This window comes from Dendropsophus ebraccatus, chromosome 2, assembly GCF_027789765.1.
Source record: "Dendropsophus ebraccatus isolate aDenEbr1 chromosome 2, aDenEbr1.pat, whole genome shotgun sequence".
NCBI classification, from domain to species: domain Eukaryota; kingdom Metazoa; phylum Chordata; class Amphibia; order Anura; family Hylidae; genus Dendropsophus; species Dendropsophus ebraccatus.
This window is the reverse complement of record NC_091455.1, coordinates 159,517,652-159,542,829: the sequence shown is the minus strand read 5'-3', so window position 1 is coordinate 159,542,829 and position 25,178 is coordinate 159,517,652. Positions and strand designations below refer to the sequence as shown.

The following is a 25,178-nucleotide window of genomic DNA, read 5'->3' as shown; positions in this document are numbered from 1 at the left end:
GTCCTCTTCATCTTGTCGGGACTTCGGCTTCTTCCGTGAGTCCCGATCGGCTTTTTCCGGCTCCAGCGTCGTCTTTTTTCGTATTTTTCTGGCTCCAGCGTCGTCTATTTTCGGATCTTGCGCTCTGCTGCCCCCTAGCGGCTGATAAGTGTAATACACGTATCAGCCACTACAGGGATGTTCAGAATGTAGTAAAAAAAAATTTTTTTTTCTCAATTTTTTTTTTTCTATTTTCCGCACCCTATCGCCGCTGAGTGCTGATCAGCATCGCACGAAAGTGCGCTGCTAATCAGCAACTCCTCCTTTTTGGCGTAGGGTGGTTTTTTTTATATCCTACTGCCACGGTCTGCTGATAAGTGCCGAACATAAGTGCGGCATTTATCAGCAACACCATTTTTGGCGTAGGTTTTTTTTGTATACTTACTGTAAAAAACACGTAAAAAAACACTACATTACACCACACTACATTGAATAAAGTTTTACACTACACCACTACATACCCCATATACCAATCCCCATATAAAGATGGCCCCCAGGGTGTTTTCGGTATCGGACGCATACATTATTATTGCCTCCGACACCGAAACAGCCAGTGAGGATGAATGGGGGGTCCTTTGTTCCTCCATTCATCCTCATCCTCCTCATCATCCAGTGACGTGTCTGGGAGTAGCGTAGCGTACGCTGCCCCCCAGACACGTCTTTTCCGCCAGTACCGTCCCAGTAAGAGATGACGGTATGGCGTGAAATTCTACAAACTCTGTGAGAGTACTTTAGGGTACACTTACAGATTTAGGGTACGTGCACACTGCGGAATGGCGAAGGATAACCCTTCGTGCATTCCGCAGCTGGCACCCGCCGGCGGACTGATGCAGGGGCGCATCTCCGCCCGTGTCATAGACTCTATCCTATGCATGGGCGGATTCCATCATCCGTCATTCCATCAACACGTTGGACGCAGAGCGGAATCCGCCCGTGCATAGAATGGAGTCTACGACACGGACGGAGACGTGCGCCTGCATCAGTCCGCCGGCGGGTGCCAACTGCGGAATGCACAAAGGGTTATCCTTCGCGATTCCGCAGTGTGCACGTACCCTTAGAGTGTATGAAGGAAGGGACACTCGAATCCAGCCCCCAGATGCCCACTCCCCCCCCCCCATCCTCGGAGTTAGTGGGGACATCGTCCGGGAACTGATCTTCCCACTGCTGGATAAAGGTCACCACCACCTGTACGGGGATAACTTTTATACCAGCACCCCCTCTTCCGGTCCCTCGCTGCCTGAGCTACTGTAGCTTGCGGCACGATCCGAACATATCAGAAGTAGTAATAGAGCCCTAATATTTAGCAGCCATGGAGCGGACCCAGCGCTTCTGGATATGAAGGACCCCGTATCGCACCAGGACAACATTTTCCAGGTGACGTCCCCCACACTGGAGAAAGGGAGACCCCAGAAGAAGTGCAGAGTGTGGGGTAACAGGGGGATCAGGAAGGACAACATTTTCCAGTGTGACACCTGTCCTGATCACCCCGGCCTCTGCATACTGGATCGCTTCAAGGCGCACCACACGTCACTGGGGTTCTACATTATCTAAATTCTGTCCCATATTCCTATTTCAGGGGTCACGTTGATCCAGGGTTATTCTGATCGCCATTATGGAGTCGGGAAGGAATTTTTCCCCTGTGATGAGGCTACTGTCGTCTGCCTCACGAGGGGTTTTTGCCTTCCTCTGGATCAACACAGGTTGAGTTTGATGGACACCTGTCATTTTCAACCTTATAAACTAATAATTGGCCTAATACCCCCAAATAAATTAGAATTGTCCCTTTTCCCCAGCTAAATAGGTATGGCCGCCATTCCCATTAGAGGATGCCATGATGCAATTACAAAGCCTCTGTGCGGCCAGGACAGTAGAAACCCCCCATAAGTGACCCCATTCTGGAAACTACACCCCATAAGGAATCTAACAAGTGGGGCAGCGGGTATATGGCCCCCTGGTGATGGCCACATTTGGGACGTGAAAATGAAAATTTTTTTTATTTTTTATTTTCACGGCACATGTTCTACACATGTGCCCATCACTAGTGGGGTCCATATGCTCACTGCACCCCTTGTTAGATTCCTTATGGGGTGTAGTTTCCAGAATTGGGTCACTTGTGGGGGGTTTCTACTGTTCTGGCAGCACAGGAGCTTTGTAATTGCGACATGGCCTCTATCCTCCATTCCAGCCTCTAAATGGCGCTCTGTCCCTTTGGTGACTTGCCCTGTGCCCATATGGCACATTATGTCCACATGTGGGGTATTTTCGTACTCAGGGGAAACTACCCTACACGTTTTGTGTTCATTTTCTTTTTTAACCCCTTGTGGAAATGGAAAAAAATCAAGGCTAGACCAACATTTAGTGTAATTTTTTTAAAATTTTTACTCTAAATCATTGATCTTGTCTTGATTTTTTCATTTTCACAAGGGGTTAAAAGATAAAAAAAAACACAATGTGTAGAGCAATTTCCCCTGAGTACGGAAATACCCCACATGTGGACATAAAGCGCCATGCGGGTGCAGGGTAAGCCTCCGAAGGGAAGGAGCGCCATTTGGTTTTTGAAGGCTGGATTTGGATGGAATGGATTTCGAGGGGCCATGTTGCATTCAAAAGGCCCCTGTGTTGCCAAGACAGTTAAACCCCCCACAAGTGACCCTATTATGGAAACTACACCCCTCAAGGAATGTAACAAGGGGTGTAGTCAGCATATGGACCCCACTGGTGACGGGCACAAATGTGGAACAATGTGGCGTGAAAATGAAATATTAAATTTTTTACACTATAATGTTGGTCTAGCCTTGAATTTATCATTTTCACAAGGGGTTAAAAGAGAAAAAAAAACACAAAATGTGTAGAGCAATTTCCCCCAAGTCCGTAAATACCCCACATGTGGACATAAAGCGCCATGTGGGTGCAGGGCAAGCCTCCGAAGGGAAGGAGCGCCATTTGGATTTTAGAGGTTGGATTTGGCTAGAATGGATGATGAACGCCATGTCGCATTTACAGAGCCCTTGTGCTGCCAAAACACTGTAAACCCCCCACAAGTGACCCCATTCTGGAAACTACACCCCTCAAGGAATCTAACAAGGGGTGCAGTGAGGATATGGACCCCTGGATGACGGGCACATTTGTGCCATGAAAGTGAAAAAATGAAAATTTTCACTTTCACGTCACATTTTTCCACATTTGTGCCCGTCACCAGTGGGGTCCATATGCTCACTGCACCCCTTGTTAGATTCCTTGAGGGGTGTAGTTTCCAGAATGGGGTCACTTGTGGGGGGTTTCCAGTGTCTTGGCAGCACGAGGGCTCTGTAAATGCGACATGGCCCTTGAAATCCATTCCAGTGAAATCCAGCTTCCAAAAGCCAATTGGCGCTCCTTCCCTTTGGAGGCTCGTCCTGCGCCCGCTTGGCACTTTATGTCCACATGTGGGGTATTTCCGTACTCGGGAGAAACTGCGCTACATGTTTTGTGTTTTTTTTTTCCTTTTATCCCTTTGTGAAAATGAAAAATTGAAGGCTAGAACAACATTTTAGTGTAAAAAATACTTTAGTCTTTTTTCAAGCCATATTGTTTGGAAAATCTGTGAAGCACCTGTGGGGTCCAGATGCTCACCGCACCCCTTGTTACATTCCTTGAGGGGTGTAGTTTTCTAAATGGTGTCCCTTTAGGGGTGTTTTTTAGGTTTTGGCACCCCAGAGCCTCTGCCAACCTGAAGTGGTACAGTCAAAAATGACCAAAAATAACGGAGCCATTGAAATTCACTAGGCGCTCCCTTATATCTGAGGCTTGTGGTTGCGTCAAATAGCGCAATAGGGCCACATATGGGGTATTTCTATAAACTGCAGAAACGGGGCAATCAATATTGGGGTGCATTTCTCTGGTAATATGTTTATAATTATGAAAAATATTGGATTACAATAAAATCTCTGCACAGAAAATTAAAATTTTCAAATTTCTTACACACTTAGCTTTTATTTCTGTGACTCCCCTAAAGGGTTAAAAAACTTTCTGGATGTGCTTTTGCAGAGTTTAGGGGGTGCAGTTTCTGAAATGGGGTGCTTCGTGAGGCTTTCTAACACACAGTCCCCTCAAATACACTTTAAACCTGAACAGTTCCCTAAAAATATCTGATTTTGAAATTTTACTGAAAATTTGGAAATTTGCTGCTAATGTTTTAAGCTTCCTATTGTCTAAAAAAAAATGAAATATAGTTTAATAAATGCCGCCCACATAAAGTAGACATGTTGCTAATGCTATTTAATATATAATTTATGTGGTATAACCATTTTCTGTATAAGCAGAAAAGTTTTAAAGTTGGAAAAATGCATTTTTTCACAATTTTTCACGCTATTTTGGGTTTTTTCATAAAGATTCGTTATAAGTATCGACTCCAATTTACAAGAAATGTGAAGTACAATATGTCACGAGAAAACAATCTCAGAATCAGCCGGATAGGTAAAAGCATCCCGAAGTTATTAATGAATAAAGTGACACTGGTCAAATTCATAAAATTTGCTCCGATCCTTAAGGCCATTTCAGGCCCGGTCCTTAAGGGGTTAAATTTTGGAGTGTGGATTTGGCTGGAATAAATGTAGGAGACCATGTTACAGTTACAGAGCCCCCCCCTAGTGCTGAGACAGTGGGAACCCCCCACAAGTGACCCCATTTTGAAAACTTCACCCCATAAGGAATGTAACAAGGGGTACAGTGGGCATTTGGACCCTACAAGTTTTTCACAGTTTTTTGCAAAAGTGGGCCGTGAAAATGAAAAATCACATTTTTCACACTTATACATTGGTGAAACCCCAAATTTTTCAAATTTCAAAACACTTGGAGGAGAAAAAGCCCCCCAATATTTGTAAAACAATTTCTCCTGAGCACAGAAATACCCCATTAGTGAACATAAAGTATTGTATGGGCGCGCAACAGGGCTCAGAAGAGAAGGAGCACCTCTGTCTGTGTGTGCTCTCCTGCTCTAGCAGTAAATGCACGGACATTTACTGACACTTAATAACGGACATTGACTGATGCTTACTCACACTTACTTATGGATGCTGACTGACAATAACTAACGGACACTGATGCTTAGTAATGGACACCGACTGACGCTTACGTACAGTTACTAATGGACGCTGACTGAAGCTTACTTACAGATGCTGACTGACGATTACTAACGGAGGCCGATTGATGCTCAATAACGGACACTGACCGACTCTTACTAACGGACGCTGACTTATGCTGGCTGACACTTACTTACGGAAGGTGACTGACGCTTGCTGACACCTGCTAATGGACGCTGACTGACTCTTACTAATGGACATTGACTGATACTGACGCTTACTAACGGACACTGACTGACACCGATGCTTACTAACGGACGTTGACTGATACTGACGGACACTGACGCTTACTAACGGATGCTGACTGACGCTTACTAACGGACGCTGACTGACGCATACTAACGGACGCTGACTGACGCTTACTAACGAACGCTGACTGACGCATACTAACGGACGCTGACTGACGGACACTAAGTAAGATCTCTCTTATTACTGGGAGATCACAGGGGAGGGGGCACTTTTTAGTGTGTGTGTGTGTGTGTGTGTGTGTGTGTGTTTTACACTATATGGATGCAGGCTCTGATCCCTCACAAAGTCAGGGATCAGAACCTGCATCCATGATCAGATATATAGCAGCATGTACCAGCGTCATTACACAGGCACTGGTACATGCTGCTGCAGCAGGAGGGGGTCACAGCAGAGATCGCTCCTTCCCCCACCTCCTCGCAGCACTGGCTCCCCGGTCCGGAACTCACTCTGAGCTCCGGGATCCGGCGAGCCAGTGCTGCTGCCAGGAGGAGGGGGAAGGAGCGACCTTGACTGTGGCCCTCCGGTGAGTACCGGCAGAGGAGCGGCGGCGGCGATCGGGGGGAGAGATGGCACAGCAGCAGGGGGAGGATCGGGGAAGGACACGGCATCAGAGGAGGGGGGGGACGGAGGACACGGCATCAGAGGGGGGGGGGCAGACGGAGGACACCGCATCAGAGGGGGAGGGAGGACGGAGGACACGCCATCAGGGGAGGGGGAGCGGAGGACACGCCATCAGGGGAGGGGGAACGGAGGACACGCCATCAGGGGAGGGGGAACGGAGGACACGCCATCAGGGGAGGGGGAACGGAGGACACGCCATCAGGGGAGGGGAAACAGAGGACACACCATCAGGGGAGGGGGATGGCCGGGACCGGGGATTTAGCGCTTGCTTCACCAGCAACAGTGGATCGTTACCGATCCACTGATGCCGGTGATCGCCTGTGCTGGACCCCTTCAGGGGGTCCAGCAGCAGCTACACTAAACTGTCAGCTATCAGCTGACAGTTTAGTTTCGGCTCCCGGTCACTGTTTGTGTAAACAGTGAGCACCGGGAGTCGGGAAGTTATTGTACGTCCTGGTGCGGAAAGTAACCTCCTGCCAGGACGTACAATAACGTCCTGGTGCGGCTAGGGGTTAAAAAACAAACAAAATACACACAAATGAACTGAATATCCGCCATTCTCCCTCTTCTTTTAAACAAGCCATCCCTCAGCACTCGCACTTACATCAAGAATCTACTACATCTGGGCTACTTGACAAATGTTATAGGCCGTGGGGGTGCCAAAAGTCGCTGCAACAATGGGGAGAAGATTGCGGGCTCAGCAATACTTCTATGTTAAGCTCTCACTATATGGAGGCCAGAAGTATATGAAAGTATATAGAAGCTAATTAACTATTTAAATGCATCTGTCAAAGCTGACAGACCAGAGTAATAGAGAGCTGATCTGATGGATCAGTGCTCTATTATATACACAGCACTGATCTCAATGGGAGATCAGTTCTGTGGATATAGAAGTCCCCCAGGGGACTTCTAATTGCTGTATGTAAAAAATATTTTTTTTTCATTAATAAAAAAATCCCCTCCCCTAATAAAAGTTTAAATCACCCCCCTTTTCCCATTTTATAAATAAAAATAAATAAACATATTTAGTATTGCCACGTGTGTAATCGTCCGAACTATTAAATGATCACATTCCTAATCTGGCACGGTAAACGGCGTAAGCGCAAAAACCCACCGAAGTGCAAAATTGTGCATTTTTGTTTACAACAAATCGAGAAAAAAATTTAATAAAAAGTAATCAAAAAGTAAAATATATATGCAAACAAGGTACCGATAGAAAGTAGACATCATGGCGCAAAAAATGAGACCTAAAACAGCCCCATAGACCAAACAATAAAAGCGTTATAAGGATGGGAATGGAGCAATTTTAAACACACTTAGTTTCGTTTTTTTTTTTAAGTTTTAATTTTTTATAAGCCATCAAACAAAATAAAAGTTATGCAAGTTACATATCGTTGTACCCCAGACCTCTGACCCAGCAGCCACAACGCGGATACTATAGAACATCACATAACATTAGTGATGAGCGAACAGTGAAATATTCGATATTCGTACAAATATCTCCAGAATATTCGAATATTCGATCAAATATTCGATCCAATTAAAGTCTTTGGGAACAAGTATTCGATTATTGAAAAACATCTATACGACCACTTGGGGGATTTGAACGCTTATTGAATATTTTTAGAATATTCAGCGAACTATTCGATAAATCGAATACCTTACTATTCGATCGAATATCTATTCGATCGAACAGTATCTGAGTATCGAACTGAGTTTTTGGGCGTCCACTTGGCAAATGATGTTCAATGTGGATAAATGTAAAGTTATGCACCTGGGTACTAATAACCCTGTGAGATAATAATAACTCTGTGAGAGTCGCTGATGGAGAAGGATCTGGGTGTACTTGTAGATAATAGACTACAGAACAGCACACAATGTCAGTCAGCTGCTTCTAAGGCCAGCAGGATATTGTCATGCATTAAAACAGGCATGGACTCACGGGACAGGGATATAATATTACCGCTTTATAAAGCTTTGGTGCGGCCTCATCTGGAGTATGCCGTCCAGTTTTGGAACCCGATTCATAAAAAGGATGTTCTAGAGCTGGAGAGGGTACAAAGACGGGCAACTAAACTAATAAGGGGAATGGAGCATCTTAGTTATGAGGAGAGATTAAAAGAATTACATTTGTTTAGTCTGGAGAAGAAATATGGGGAAAAGATGTTCCAGGTAAAACCCCCTCAAAAGACAAGGGGGCATTGCCTCCGCCTGGAGAAAAAAAGGTTTAATCTCCGGAGGGGACAAGCCTTCTTTACCATGAGGACTGTGAATCTGTGGAACAGTCTACCACAGGATCTGGTCACAGCAACAACAGTAGAGGGCTTCAAAACAGGGCTAGACAAGTTCTTAGAGCAAAATAATATAAATGCATATGTATAGAACCTATCACCCCTCCCCCTTCCCTGTATCCATCCCCTCCTTGGTTGAACTTGATGGACATGTCTTTTTTTAACCGTATTAACTATGTATTCGCTCATCACTACATAACAGTGCACCCACAGACCCTACTGTAAAGTAGTTTAGCAAAAATTTCAAGTGTACAAGACATGACTCAAAGGTCTCTTTGGCTATTCTGGAAAACTTTCAGTAACAATATATTAGTTGACAGGATAGTAAGGAAACAAACAAGTGAGAGCCCCTAAAAGCCCCTCCCCAATCCCCACCATCGTTTGTGTGTGTGTGGGGGTTCCCTACCCTTACTAGGGCTGTCATTTTAGTGCCATCCTCTTTCAATTCAACGTTGGCGTTCCCCATCAGGGCTTCTGTTGCTTTGGTAAGCTCCCTGGCTCCTCCTACATGCACGGCACGCTCAACTTCCTTTGGTGTGTCACACACTTCCGTCTGGCCCTATGCCTGAGGGACATACCCCACTTCCAGTCAAGTTGGAAACCTATGCATCTGTAATGTCAGTCGCTCTGGCATGTAAGGGATTCTGATAACCTTTGGCTGTGATCCCTATGGCTGTCTGTCTGTCTTTTTTATCAGGTGCCAGTCATGTACAGTCATGTGCCAGTCAAGGACCTTAGTAAGGAATATTATTTCCTACAGCACACTAATAGGACACACTGCCTAATCATTGAATTCTGGTGTTTCATTTTGTACCGTGGCCTCAGTTGTTAAAGGAGAAGTCCGTCCAAAATTATTTTTTGATATGTTGTTACTTATGGAAAGTTATACAAATTTCTAATGTACGTTAATTATAGGAAATGCACATATAGGGCTATTTCCCTTAATTTAGTAGATCATGGAGTGTTAGAATTCTCTCAGATATAGTGACGTTACGACGAAGGGTGTAATTCCTTTGGAGTGTCCAGCAGTGGGTGCTCTATATGTAGAAGTCCACTGTAATAGGAAACCACCATTGCAACATCACCTGGCAGAACATCACATAACAGTGCCCTCACACACCCCTGATTAGTGATGTCACGATACCAAAATTTTGAGTACCAATACTAACTTTTTTTTTTTTCAATGCTCGATACCAATTCAATACTTAAATGGGTTATCCAGTGCATGGCCACTTTTCCACCTCTTGTCTCCAGGCCAGGTTGCGCAAAAAAATTATTCACAGAATAACACACATCATCGTGTCATCAGCCACGATTGGCTGAGCATAACTGTGCTCAGCCAATCGCGGCTGAGCACAGTTATGACGCGGCAGAGGAGGGTTGGCGGCAGCGATTCGACCGGCCGGCGATGCCGTTTGGCACAAAATGGCGGACGGGCGCGACACGGATCAGTTAATGTATAATGCACCAACACTTCCGGGTACACGGGCGGGGGGGGGGGGGGGGCACGGGAAGGGGGGGGAATTCACAGACATAACATACATTACAAAGTTGTATAACTTAGTAATGTGTGTTATTCTGTGAATAATTTCTTAGCGCCGCACTACCCCTTTAAGCTCCATTTACTTCAATGGAGTTTGAAACCCCACCCAATCTGGAGACAAGAGAGGGGGAAAAGTGACCATGTTTTTGTAGCGCTGGATAACCCCTTTAATCCATATCATAAAAATCAAAGTCTGTCTGTCTGTCCCAAATAGACTTCCAAACGCCTGAACCGTTTGATCCCAAATTTGGCACACAGATACATAGGGTGCCTGGGAAGGTTTTAGCGAAGGTCCCGTCCCCACCAGATGTACAGGAGGGGAGGGGGAGGGGAAAGAGTGCCCCATAGAGATGAATGGGAAAATCTCCTCACTGCAAACACAGGTGATATAATTAGCTGCAGCAGAGACGGCAGTTGGAGCCTTAGCAACCAATAGGATTACTGCTTTCATTTTCACAGGGAGCAATGGTTGCTAGGGAAGCTGCCTCACAACATCCACAGTAAGGCCCCGTTCCCACTGAGCAAAGCTAGCGGAATTCCGCGACGGAATTGTCCGCCGCGGAATGCCGTTAGCCTCCCGCTCATAATGGGACTCTATGGGAGGCGCGCGCTCCTGCCCTGTCCGCGCTGAAGAATGAACATGTTCATTCTTCAGCGCGTATAGAGCAGCAGCGCGCGCCTCCCATAGAGTCCCATTATGAGCGGGAGGCTAACGGCATTCCGCGGCGGACAATTCCGTCGCGGAATTCCGCTAGCTTTGCTCAGTGGGAACGGGGCCTAATAACTGGTAGACCCCCTACTCCATCTATACAGTACATATATACAGGGCCCCCTACTCCATCTATACAGTATATGTATATACAGGGCCCCCTACTCCATCTATACAGTACATGTATATACAGGACCCCCTACTCCATCTATACAGTACATGTATATACAGGGCACTACAGGTATACCAAACTGTGACTGGGTAACACTGCCACACCAGACCTGACCAATACTGCCATACTGTGACTGGATAACACTGCCATACCAGACCTGACCAATACCGCCATACTGTGCTGGATAACACTGTCATACCAGACCTGACCAATACCGCCGTACTGTGACTGGATAACACTGCCATACCAGACCTGACCAATACCGCCGTACTGTGACTGGATAACACTGCCATACCAGACCTGACCAATACCACCATACTGTGACTGGATGACACTGCCACACCAGACCTGACCAATACCGCCATACTGTGACTGGATAACACTGCCATACCAGACCTGACCAATACCGCCATATTGTGACTGGATAACACTGCCACACCAGACCTGATCAATACTGCCATATACTGTGACTGGATAACACTGCCACACCAGACCTGACCAATACCGACATACTGTGCTGGATAATACTGTCATACCAGACCTGACCAATACCACCATACTGTGACTGGATAACACTGCCATACCAGACCTGACCAATACTGCTATACTGTAACTGGATAACACTGCCATACCAGACCTGACCAATACCACCAAACTGTGACTGGGTAACACCGCCACACCAGACCTGACCAATACCGCCATACTGTGACTGGATAACACTGCCATACCAGACCTGACCAATACCACCATACCATGACTGGATAACACCCATCATATCAGACCTGACCAATACCGCCATACTGTGACTGGATAACACCGCTATACCAGGCCTGACCAATACCACCATACTGTGACGGGATAACACTGTCATAACACACCTGACCAATACCACCATACTGTGACTGGATAACACTGCTATACCAGACCTGACCAATACCGCCATACTGTAACTGGATAAACCTGTCATACCACACCTGACCAATACCGCCATACTGTGACTGGATAACACTGCCATACCAGACCTGACCAATACCGCCATACTGTGACTGGATAACACTGCCATACCACACCTGACCAATACAGCCATGCTGTGACTGGATAACACCACTATACCAGACCTGACCAATACCACCACACTGTGACTGGAGAACACCGCCACACCAGACCTGACCAATACCGCCATACTGTGACTGGATTACACTGCCATACCAGACATGACCAATACCGACACACTGTGACTGAATAACACTGCCATACCAGACCTGACCAATACCGCCATACTGTGACTGGATAACACTGCTATACAAGACCTGACCAAAGATTTTCTGGCAAGTCTGAACAGGAGGGTACTGCCCCTCTCCAAGGTGCTACCCTACGCACCAGACCATGGGTGCCTAATGGTAAATACGACCCTGCAGGCATACAGGACCCCAAAACTATACACTACAAGTGCACGGGACCTCCACCAACTATATACTACAGGTATACAGGACCCCAAACTTTACACTAAAGGTATACAGGACCCCAAAACTTTACACTACAGGTATACAGGACCTTCACCAACTATATACTTCAGGTATACAGGACCTCCACCAACTATATACTACAGGTATACAGGACCCCAAAACTGTACACTACAGGTATACAGGAACTCCAACTATATACTACAGGTATATAAGACCCCAAACTATACACTACAGGTATACAGGACCTCAAAACTATACACTACAGGTATACAGGACCTACACCAACTCTATACTACAGGTATACAGCACCTGCACCAACTCTTTACTACAGGTATACAGGACCCCAAAGCTATATACTACAGGTATACAGGAACTCCACCAACTATATACTACAGGTATACAGGACCCCAAACTATACACTACAGGTATACAGGACCCCAAAGCTATATACTACAGGTATACAGGAACTCCACCAACTATATTCTACAGGTATATAGGACCCCAAACTATACACTACAGGTATACAGGACCTCCACCAACTCTATACTACAGGTATACAGGACCCCCAAACTATATTCTACAGGTATACAAGACCTCCACCAATTATACACTACAGGTATCCAGGACCCTTAAACTATAAACTACAGGTATACAAGACCTCCACCAACTATACATTACAGGTATACAGCACCAACTATATACTACAGGTATACAGGACCCCCGAACTATACAGTACAGGTATACAGGACCTTCACCAACTGTACACTGCAGGTATACAGGACCTCCCTCAACTATACACTACAGGTATACAGCCCCCCCAACTATGCCCTACAGATATGCGAGACCCCTAAAAACTATACATTGTGGGTATACAGAACCCCTCCACTACAGGTATACACTAATTCCACTGATTAACTTAGATGAAACAATACCTTTAGCTTGGCCTCCTGGGCACCTTAGAACAAATCTAATTAACACACTGACACTTTATACCCAGGCCGCGCCGGGTACATTTTCTAGTAAATTATATTTAAAAAAAAAACAAGAGAAACCACAAAAATAGAAATGCCCTCAACTCCGACTGTCAGGTCCGTACGAACCAATTTATGTTCCTTTAATTTTATTACTTTAAAAATAAAGTTTACGTTATTTGAAATAAATGGGCTTAAAAAAATGCCCTATTCTGATTCCTAACACTTTTTTATCTTTTAGCTTGTTTGGCTGGGGGGGTGAGGGGGCTTTTTTTTTGCGCCGTGATCTGTAGTTTTATTTACTACCATGTTTTTGTGTGGTACTGAATTTGGTGGTTTCTGCACTTTCTCTGTTTACCGTGCATGATCTGAAAGGTATGGGCAGTAACACTTCAGCTGTCAGGAGGATGATAGGGGTTGTAGTCATGTAACACGCACACACACACCAGCTATAAGGGGGATGATGGGGGCTGTAGTCATGTAACACACACACACACACACACCAGGTATTAGGGGGATGATGGGGGCTGTAGTCATGTAACACACACACCAGCTATTAGGGGGATGATGGGGGCTAAAGTCATATAACACACACACACCAGCTATTAGGGGGATGATGGGGGCTGTAGTCTTGTAACACACACCAGCTATTAGGGGGATGATGGGGGCTGTAGTCATGTAACACACACACAAACACACACACCAGCTATTAGGGGGATGATGGGGGCTGAAGTCATGTAACACACACACACACCAGCTATAAGGGGGATGATGGGGGCTGTAGTCATGTAACACACACACACACACACACACACCAGATATTAGGGGGTGATGGGGGCTGTAGTTATGTAACACACACACACCAGCTATTAGGGGGATGATGGGGGCTGTAGTCATGTAACACACACACACACCAGCGTTATTTGAAATAAATGGGCTTAAAAAAAATGCCCTATTCTGATTCCTAACACTTTTTTATCTTTTAGCTTGTTTGGCTGGGGGGGTGAGGGGGCTTTTTTTTTTTTGCGCCGTGATCTGTAGTTTTATTTAGTACCATGTTTTTGTGTGGTACTGAATTTGGTGGTTTCTGCACTTTCTCTGTTTACCGTGCATGATCTGAAAGGTATGGGCAGTAACACTTCAGCTGTCAGGAGGATGATAGGGGTTGTAGTCATGTAACACGCACACACACACACCAGCTATAAGGGGGATGATGGGGGCTAAAGTCATATAACACACACACACCAGCTATTAGGGGGATGATGGGGGCTGTAGTCTTGTAACACACACCAGCTATTAGGGGGATGATGGGGGCTGTAGTCATGTAACACACACACAAACACACACACCAGCTATTAGGGGGATGATGGGGGCTGAAGTCATGTAACACACACACACACCAGCTATAAGGGGGATGATGGGGGCTGTAGTCATGTAACACACACACACACACACACACACCAGATATTAGGGGGTGATGGGGGCTGTAGTTATGTAACACACACACACCAGCTATTAGGGGGATGATGGGGGCTGTAGTCATGTAACACACACACACACCAGCGTTATTTGAAATAAATGGGCTTAAAAAAAATGCCCTATTCTGATTCCTAACACTTTTTTATCTTTTAGCTTGTTTGGCTGGGGGGGTGAGGGGGCTTTTTTTTTTTTGCGCCGTGATCTGTAGTTTTATTTAGTACCATGTTTTTGTGTGGTACTGAATTTGGTGGTTTCTGCACTTTCTCTGTTTACCGTGCATGATCTGAAAGGTATGGGCAGTAACACTTCAGCTGTCAGGAGGATGATAGGGGTTGTAGTCATGTAACACGCACACACACACACCAGCTATAAGGGGGATGATGGGGGCTGTAGTCATGTAACACATACACACCAGGTATTAGGGGGATGATGGGGGCTGTAGTCATGTAACACACACACCAGCTATTAGGAAGATGATGGGGGCTAAAGTCATATAACACACACACACCAGCTATTAGGGGGATGATGGGGGCTGTAGTCTTGTAAGACACACACACACCAGCTATTAGAGGGATGATGGGGGCTGTAGTCTTGTAACACACACCAGCTATTAGGGGGATGATGGGGGCTGTAGTCATGTAACACACACACAAACACACACACCAGCTATTAGGGGGATGATGGGGGCTGAAGTCATGTAACACACACACACACACCAGCTATAAGGGGGATGATGGGGGCTGTAGTTATGTAACACACACACACACACCAGCTATTAGGGGGATGATGGGGGCTGTAGTCATGTAACACACACACCAGCTATTAGGGGGATGATGGGGGCTGTAGTCATGTAACACACACACCAGCTATTAGGGGGGTGAAGAGGGCTGTAGTCATGTAACACACACCAGCTATTAGGGGGATGATGGGGGCTGTAGTCATGTAACACACACACACACACACCAGCTATTAGGGGGTTGATGGGGCTGTAGTCATGTAACACACACACACACACACCAGCTATTAGGGGGATGATGGGGGCTGCAGTCATGTAACACACACACACACACACCAGCTAATAGGGGGATGATGGGGGCTGTAGTCACACACCAGCTATTAGGGGGATGATGGGGGCTGTAGTCATGTAACACACACACACACACCAGATATTAGGGGGGTGATGGGGGCTGTAGTCATGTAACACACACACACCAGCTATTAGGGGGATGATGAGGGTTGTAGTCATGTAACACACACACACACACACACACCAGATATTAGGGGGGTGATGGGGGCTGTAGTTATGTAACACACACACACACACACACACACACACACACACCAGCTATTAGGGGGATGATGGGGGCTGTAGTCATGTAACACACACACACCAGCTATTAGGGGGATGATGGGGGCTGTAGTCATGTAACACACACACCAGCTATTAGGGGGATGATGAGAGCTGTAGTCATGTAACACACACACACACACACCAGCTATTAGGGTGATGATGGGGGCTGTAGTCATGTAACACACACACACACACACAAACACACCAGCTATCAGGGGGATGATGAGGGCTGTAGTCATGTAACACACACACACCAGCTATTAGGGGGATGATGGGGGCTGTAGTCATGTAACACACACACACCAGCTATTAGAGGGATGATGGGGGCTGTAGTCATGTAACACACACACACACACACACACACACACACCAGCTATTAGGGGGATGATGGGGGCTGTAGTCATGTAACACACACACCAGCTATTAGGGGGATGATGGGGGTTGTAGTCATGTAAGACACACACACCAGCTATTAGGGGGATGATGGGGGCTGTAGTCATGTAACACACACACACACACACACACAAACACACCAGCTATTAGGGGGATGATGGGGGCTGTAGTCATGTAACACACACACACACACACACACCAGCTATTAGGGGGATGATGGGGGCTGTAGTTATGTAACACACACACACCAGCTATTAGGGGGATGATGGGGGCTGTAGTCATGTAACACACACCAGCTATTAGGGGGATGATGGGGCTGTAGTCATGTAACACACACACACACACACACCAGCTATTAGGGGGATGATGGGGCTGTAGTCATGTAACACACACACACACACACCAGCTATCAGGGGGATGATGAGGGCTGTAGTCATGTAACACACACACACACTAGCTATTAGGGGGATGATGGGGGCTGTAGTCATGTAACACACACACACAAGCTATTAGGGGGATGATGGGGGCTGTAGTCATGTAAGACACACACACACCAACTATTAGGGGGATGATGGGGGCTGTAGTCATGTAACACACACCAGCTATCAGGGGGATGATGAGGGCTGTAGTCATGTAACACACACACACACACCAGCTATTAGGGGGATGATGGGGGCTGTAGTCATGTAAGACACACACACCAGCTATTAGGGGGATGATGGGGGCTGTAGTCATGTAACACACACACACCAGCTATTAGGGGGATGATGGGGGCTGTAGTCATGTAACACACACACACCAGCTATTAGGGGGATGATGGGGGCTGTAGTTATGTAACACACACACCAGCTATTAGGGGGATGATGGGGGCTGTAGTCATGTAACACACACACACACACCAGATATTAGGGGGGTGATGGGGGCTGTAGTTATGTAACACACACCAGCTATTAGGGGGATGATGGGGGCTGTAGTCATGTAACACACACACACACCAGCTATTAGGGGGATAATGGGGGTTGTAGTCATGTAACACACACACACACCAGCTATTAGGGGGATGATGGGGGCTGTAGTTATGTAACACACACACACACCAGCTATTAGGGTGATGATGGGGGCTGTAGTCATGTAACACACACACCAGCTATCAGGGGGATGATGAGGGCTGTAGTCATGTAACACACACACACACACCAGCTATTAGGGGGATGATGGGGGCTGTAGTCATGTAACACACACACACACACACACACACACCAGCTATTAGGGGGATGATGGGGGCTGTAGTCATGTAACACACACACACCAGCTATTAGGGGGATGATGGGGGCTGTAGTTATGTAACATACACACACACACCAGCTATTAGGGGGATGATGGGGGCTGTAGTTATGTAACACACACACACACCAGCTATTAGGGGGATGATGGGGGCTGTAGTCATGTAACACACACACCAGCTATTAGGGGGATGATGGGGGCTGTAGTTATGTAACATACACACACACACCAGCTATTAGGGGGATGATGGGGGCTGTAGTTATGTAACACACACACACACACCAGCTATTAGGGGGATGATGGGGGCTGTAGTCATGTAACACACACCAGCTATTAGGGGGATGATGGGGGCTGTAGTCATGTAACACACACACACACCAGCTATTAGGGGGATGATGAGGGCTGTAGTCATGTAACACACACCAGCTATTAGGGGGATGATGGGGGCTGTAGTTGCACTATCCCTGCTGTCAGGGCAGGGTGACCTGGATTTAAGCGTCAGGGTAATCTACAGCCCCCCTCCCCCCATTCCCAGTGAGAGCCAGGCCGACCCCCTCTTCACCCCCCCATTGCTGATGTCCTGCCAGCCCCGGCCTGCCACCTCTCCTCATGGTGCTGTGCAGCCAGATGTAGTGGCCGCATCTCCTCCTCACCTCCCCACCTCCAGCCTTCTCCTCCGGTCTCCTCTTCAGGACAGTGCCAGCCGCTCTCCCTCTGTAGCCGCCGACCCTGTTCTGACCTTACTAAAAGGTTTAATGACTGTAGCCAGCGGGATCCCAGGCCGCAGTCATTAGTAGCGGGGGTCTGCTACACACAGTTGCTAACCCCTGCTGCATATGGAGGGGGTTAGGAGAGGGTTAAATTCCGCTGTCAGTGTGACAACGGCATGTATACAGCTAAATAGCCGGCACATGAGATCGCTGTGTGCCGGCTATTTGAATTTAGGGACGCGATGTGAGGGACGGAGGGTGGGTGGGTGGATGGACAGAGGAGGTGACAGCAGGGGGGACACACAGAGGACATGACAGGCACTCAGCTTGCTGCCTGTCATGTCTTCTGCTGTATACTCTATGATAAGCCGTGCTGCTACGCGGCTTATCATGAAGTATCGAGTACCATGAACCGAAAATATCCCCCGAAAATCGATAGTAGAATCGATTTTTTGGTGCATCGTGCATCCCTACCCCTGATCCTGCAGAACATCGCATAACAGTCCACCCACACACCCCTAACCCTGCAGAACATCACATAACTGTGCACCCACAGACCTGATCCTGCAGAACATCACATAACAGTGCACCCACACACCCATGACCCTGCAGCACATCACATATCAGTGCCCCCCACACACCCCTGACCTCGCAGAACATCACATAACAATGCACCCACACACCTGACCCTGCAGTACATCGCATAACAGTGCACCCACACACCACTGATCCTGCAGCACATCGCATAACAGTGCACCCACACACCACTGATCCTGCAGCACATCGCATAACAGTGCACCCACACACCACTGATCCTGCAGCACATCACATAACAGTGCACCCACACACGTGATCCGGCAGCACATCACATAACAATGCACCCACACACCTGATCCTGCAGAACATCACATAACAGTGCACCCACACACCCCTGACCCTGCAGAACATCGCATAACAGTGCACCCACACACCCCTGACCCTGCAGCACACCGCATAACAGTGCACCCACACACCACTGATCCTGCAGCACATCGCATAACAGTGCACCCACACACCACTGATCCTGCAGAACATCACATAGTGCACCCACACACCCCTGACTCTGCAGAACATCACATAACAGTGCACCCACACACTCCTGACTCTGAAGAACATCACATAACAGTACATCCACACACCCCTGACTTTGCAGAACATCAAACAGTGCACCAACACAGCCCTGACCCTGCATAACATCGCTTAACAGTGCACCCACACCCCTGACCCTGCAGAACATCACATAACAATGCACCCACACACCTGACCCTGCAGCTCATCGCATAACAGTGCACCCACACACCACTGATCCTGCAGAACATGACATAGTGCACCCACACACCCCTGACCCTGCAGAACATCACACAATGCACCCACACACCCCTGACCCTGCAGAACATCAAACAGTGCACCCACACCCCTGACCCTGCAGAACATCACATAACAGTGCACCCACACACCCCTGACCCTGCAGAACATCACATAACAGTGCACCCAGACACCCCTGATCCTGCAGAACATCGCATAACAGTGCACCCACATAGCCCTGACCCTGCAGCACATCGCATAAGTGCACCCACAGAGCCCTGACCCTGCAGCACATCGCATAACAGTACACCCACACACCCCTGACCCTGCAGAACATCGCATAACAGTGCACCCACACACCCCTGACCCTGCAGAACATCGCATAACAATGCACCCACACACCTGACCCTGCAGCACATCGCATAACAGTGCACGCACACACCACTGATCCTGCAGAACATCACATAGTGCACCCACTCACCCCTGACCCTGCAAACATCAGAGTGCACCCACACACCCCTGACCCTGCAGAACATCACATAACAGTGCACCCACACACCCCTGACTCTGCAGAACATCAAACAGTGCACCATCACAGCCCTGACCCTGCATAACATCGCTTAACAGTGCACCCACACACCTGACCCTGCAGCACATCGCATAAAAGTGCACCCACACACCCCTGACCCTGCAGAACATCGCATAACAGTGCACCCACACACCTGACCCTGCAGCACATCGCATAACAGTGCACCCACACACCACTGATCCTGCAGCACATCGCATAACAGTGCACCCACACACCACTGATCCTGCAGAACATCACATAGTGCACCCACACACCCCTGACCCTGCAAACATCAGAGTGCACCCACACACCCCTGACCCTGCAGAACATCGCTTAACAGTGCACCCACACACCACTGACCCTGCAGAACATCGCATAACAGTGCACTCACACACCACTGATCCTGCAGCACATCGCATAACAGCGCACCCACACACCCTTGACCCTGCAGCACATCACATAACAGTGCACCCACACACCTGACCCTGCAGCACATCGCATAACAGTGCATCCACACACCCCTGACCCTGCAGCACATCACATAACAGTGCACACACCCACCACTGATCCTGCAGCACATCGAATAACAGTGCACCCACACACCACTGATCCTGCAGAACATCACATAGTGCACCCACACACCCCTGACCCTGCAAACATCAGAGTGCACCCACACACCCCTGACCCTGCAGAACATCACATAACAGTGCACCCACACACCCCTGACTCTGATGTTCTGCAGAGTCAGAGGTGTGTGGGTGCACTGTTATGTGATGTTCTGCAGGGTCAGGGGTGTGTGGGTGCACTTTTATGCGATGTGCTGCAGGGTCAGGTGTGTGGGTGCACTGTTAAGCGATGTTATGCAGGGTCAGGGCTGTGTTGGTGCACTGTTTGATGTTCTGCAGAGTCAGGGGTGTGTGGGTGCACTGTTATGTGATGTTCTGCAAACAGTGCACCAACACAGCCCTGACCCTGCATAACATCGCTTAACAGTGCACCCACACACCTGACCCTGCAGCACATCGCATAAAAGTGCACCCACACACCCCTGACCCTGCAGAACATTGCATAACAGTGCACCCACACACCACTGATCCTGCAGCACATCGCATAACAGTGCACCCACACACCCCTGACCCTGCAGCACATCGCATAACAGTGCACCCACACACCTGACCCTGCAGCACATCGCATAACAGTGCACCCACACACCTGACCCTGCAACACATCGCATTACAGTGCACCCACACACCACTGACCCTGCAGAACATCGCATAACCGTGCATCCACACACCCCTGACCCTGCAGCACATCACATAACAGTGCACCCACACACCTGACCCTGCAGCACATCGCATAACAGTGCATCCACACACCCCTGACCCTGCAGCACATCACATAACAGAGCACCCACACACCTGACCCTGCAACACATCGCATAACAGTGCACCCACACACCACTGACCCTGCAGAACATCACATAACAGTGCACCCACACACCTGACCCTGCAGCACATGGCATAACAGAGCACCCACACACCACTGACCCTGCAGAACATCGCATAACAGTGCATCCACACACCCCTGACCCTGTAGCACATCACATAACAGTGCACCCACACACCTGACCCTGCAGCACATGGCATAACAGTGCACCCGCACACCTGACCCTGCAGCACATCGCATAACAGTGCATCCACACACCCGACCCTGCAGGACATCACATAACAGTGCACCCGTACACCTGACCCTGCAGCACATCACATAACAGTGCATCCACACACCTGACTTTGCAGCACATCGCATAACAGTTCACCCACACACCGCTGATCCTGCAGTACAGTGCACTCCATGTGGCTTACCTCCTGCTAAGTGTATACACTGCACTTACTATACTGCTACCCACATAGAAAGCCTGACAGAATGCAGATAGCTCCTCCCACACATGAGACTGGTCACATGGGTATGATGTCATCAAAGGTCCTTTCCCTCCTGGCAACTACATTCAAATCTAGCCTCCACCCTCCAAACAGGGGACGTCATCAGCACTAGTACTGCGTCAACGTCCCGAAAACAGCCAATCACAGAACAGACTAGAAGCGCAGAGCAGTCACTACGCTCTACAGACGGTAGAGTGAAAACTAGTCTTACAAAAATGTCGGCAATTCATGCAGCCTTCCATTGCGCATCTATCTAAGTTAAAAGCGAAGTTGGTCTTCGGAAAAATGGCTGTCCTGTTTTTACACTTATAACACAGTAGGGCATGAAATTGTTAAAGGAATGTTTTGCCTCTTGTGACCGTCAGTCTATGACAGGTTCAGAATGCTGAGAGCCCGTCCCTCCTCCTGTCTAGGTTGCGCTTCTCTAGGCTGGATGGGTGTAGTGCTGCTCGGAGAAGGGGAAGTAAGTAGGGCACAGCTGGGCAGGCAGTGCCAAACTGACACTGCCCCTTTACACTGTTTTGGGTCTTTTTTTGCAAAGCATGCTGGGGCTTGTAGTGTCACCGTAGGAAACTTGAATTGTCATGGGCACTTCACATAACAATGTAGTTATTGTCAGTAAGAAGTTTCCCTGAACTTATTTACAGTTTGACATTGAGGCCCTGCAGATAATTCAGTGTATGCCCCCTCTCTACACTCTTATCCTAACTTACAACTTCTACTGGTGACTGTAGTGACAGGGCATGGCATAACAGCCTGCAGTGATATAGTATATGCCATGTAACTCAATGCAGAGCCACAATTTGTGCTCTCTAATAACTTTTCTATACTCCAATGCAGCAGAGGTTTACCTGAAGTCCTCCATGTTGTGGTGTCATAAATGTTGAAAACAAACACATGATGATCATAATGATTGTGTAGCCCATCGCATTGGAAGGTTAGGAGGTCTTCCAGTAGGTAGCTTATCTTTTATTTGCTGTGTTGGATTTAAAGGGACTTGTTGGCATTATTTTAATTTGTTCTGTCTGCTGCTGTGCTGATGGATACTGCTGCTGTATATAGCTACAGATGCTACTTTACGGCATCCATTATTTATATATATATATATATATATATATATATATATATATATATATATATATATATACACACACACACATATATGTCATGTAAAAAATAGTTCTTGCTAAAAATACACGAATTAACCTTGTCAACATTTTCTACCAGCTCAGTCACTATGTCTCATATGTGTTTTGTGTTATTTCACAGATATCTTGCTAAAATGAAGAGAGGCTCTACAGTAGAGAACTATCATCCAGAGCCAGAATTCAAACCACTGGTGGTAATAGAACTTGCCAAAGGTGTAAAAGAAGAAACCAAAAAATGGTTTGTCAAGAAAGTTATGGACAAAAAGAAAGATGGAGGTAAAGATTTACTGGAGGTATTCTTTGTTTTAAAGAAATCAATCAGCCCAATTGGGCTTATATAGTTCTCTGCAGCACTATATGAAGCTCCTGTGCAGCTCGCAGCACATTCTGGCTGCAGCAGCAGCTTTATACCTGGGGAAATGAAGTTTAATCCCCCTGCACACAGCAGGGAGAGGCGTGACAGGTAGTCATCTGGGCGGGTCACCAGTCTCTTCCTGACAGCGTGCTTGATGGGATTGATTTACAAGGAGAGGCGCCAGTAACTGGCCTCTCTGTCTGTCAATCATCCCCACCAAGCACGCTGACAGGCAGAGAGCGGTGACTAGACACGGGCAGGGAGCCTTCCAGATGACTACCTGCCACACGTGGGGGAATTAAACGTAATTTTTTCGGGTATAAAGCTTCTGCTTCACAAAAGCTTTATACAGTGCTCCAGAGAACAAAAGTGATTGGTTCCCTACTAATGGAGTTCTCATTTTATGTACAATGTGCACTAACAAGAAACGTGTCAATGTAGTGACTGGAAATAGACAACTTCTGAGACAAACTGGTCTCAGGAGTGACAGCCTTCTCAGCCATTCACTGGCCGCGGTGCTGTCTCATCTCATCCAATGATTGGCTAAGCAGGCTGTCACACCCGAAGCTGCAGTCAGCGGGGAATACGGGGGAGTGGGGAGAAGTAAGCATAACATTCTTATTATGTTTACCTACATGACAGCAAACTATAAAAAAACTAAATAAAATAAATGCTGGGTAACCCCTTTAAAGATACTGCTGGGACACTGGGGAACCTAACAAATATGTATACTTAATCTGTCAGCAGCAATTCATGTTCCAAACGGCTGACACTGTTAGATAGCTGTTATGTCAAAGAGACACATGGTACCTTTCATATATTCATTCAGGCTTTCGGATAATTCAGTGGGCTCTGCTGTATGTGGGGCTTCCAATTAGATCAGTGCTTCCCAACCTTTTCCACCTCGGGGCACACCTTGGAAAAAAAAAATTTCCTCGGGGCACCCCCACTAATTAATGTTCTACAAAATAAGAAAACCGTCATACAGTGACTCCCAGGTGGCGTCTTCTTTGATCTGAGGAGTCACTTTCCCTTTTCCTCTCCATCCGCCATGATGATTTCTTTCAGCTACTTTTCATCTCTTCAGAACCTGCGAGACAAACAATTTAGGCTCTGCTCATTTCTAGCAACTTCCTTTCCTTTCTCCCTCCTGTCGGCTCCCAAAGTAACTGCGCTGTTTTGTGTTATGTGCAGTAAAGCGAGTAGGAATGTGGGATGCCCCCTGTATGTAGGATCCCCCGCTGTGCCCCCTGTATGTAGGATCCCCCGCTGTGCCCCCATGAACTAATAATACCCCCATGAACTAATAATGCCCCCAGAGGTGCCCCCATGAACTAATAATGCCCCCAGAGGTGCCCCCATGAACTAATAATGCCCCCAGAGGTGCCCCCATGAACTAATAATGCCCCCAGAGGTGCCCCCATG

The 25,178-nt window shown here is 47.5% G+C and overlaps 2 protein-coding genes across 5 annotated transcripts in view; one reads left to right on the top strand and one right to left on the bottom strand.

Moving 5' to 3' along the window:
• Positions 1 to 22,187, bottom strand: part of ABHD5 (abhydrolase domain containing 5, lysophosphatidic acid acyltransferase) — a 99,882-nt gene extending 77,695 nt beyond the window's left edge. The window contains exon 1 of one of the 3 annotated variants that reach the window (XM_069958603.1): positions 22,173 to 22,187. Coding sequence is in view for 1 of the 3 variants with exons in the window: in XM_069958602.1 (XP_069814703.1) it covers positions 5,293 to 5,360 (68 nt within the window). In the remaining 2 variants the exon portion in view is untranslated. Of the gene's footprint in view, positions 1 to 5,190; positions 5,210 to 5,292; positions 5,428 to 22,172 lie in introns of those variants that run through there. The other 2 variants (XM_069958602.1, XM_069958606.1) reach the window with 2 other exon arrangements.
• Positions 22,188 to 22,615: 428 nt separating this feature from the next.
• Positions 22,616 to 25,178, top strand: part of ANO10 (anoctamin 10) — a 168,781-nt gene continuing 166,218 nt past the window's right edge. For both annotated transcript variants that reach the window (XM_069958598.1, XM_069958599.1), the window contains exons 1-2: positions 22,616 to 22,713; positions 23,520 to 23,674. In XM_069958598.1, coding sequence (XP_069814699.1) covers positions 23,533 to 23,674 — 142 coding nt within the window. In that variant the 5' untranslated portion in view covers positions 22,616 to 22,713; positions 23,520 to 23,532. The remainder of the gene's footprint in view (positions 22,714 to 23,519; positions 23,675 to 25,178) is intronic.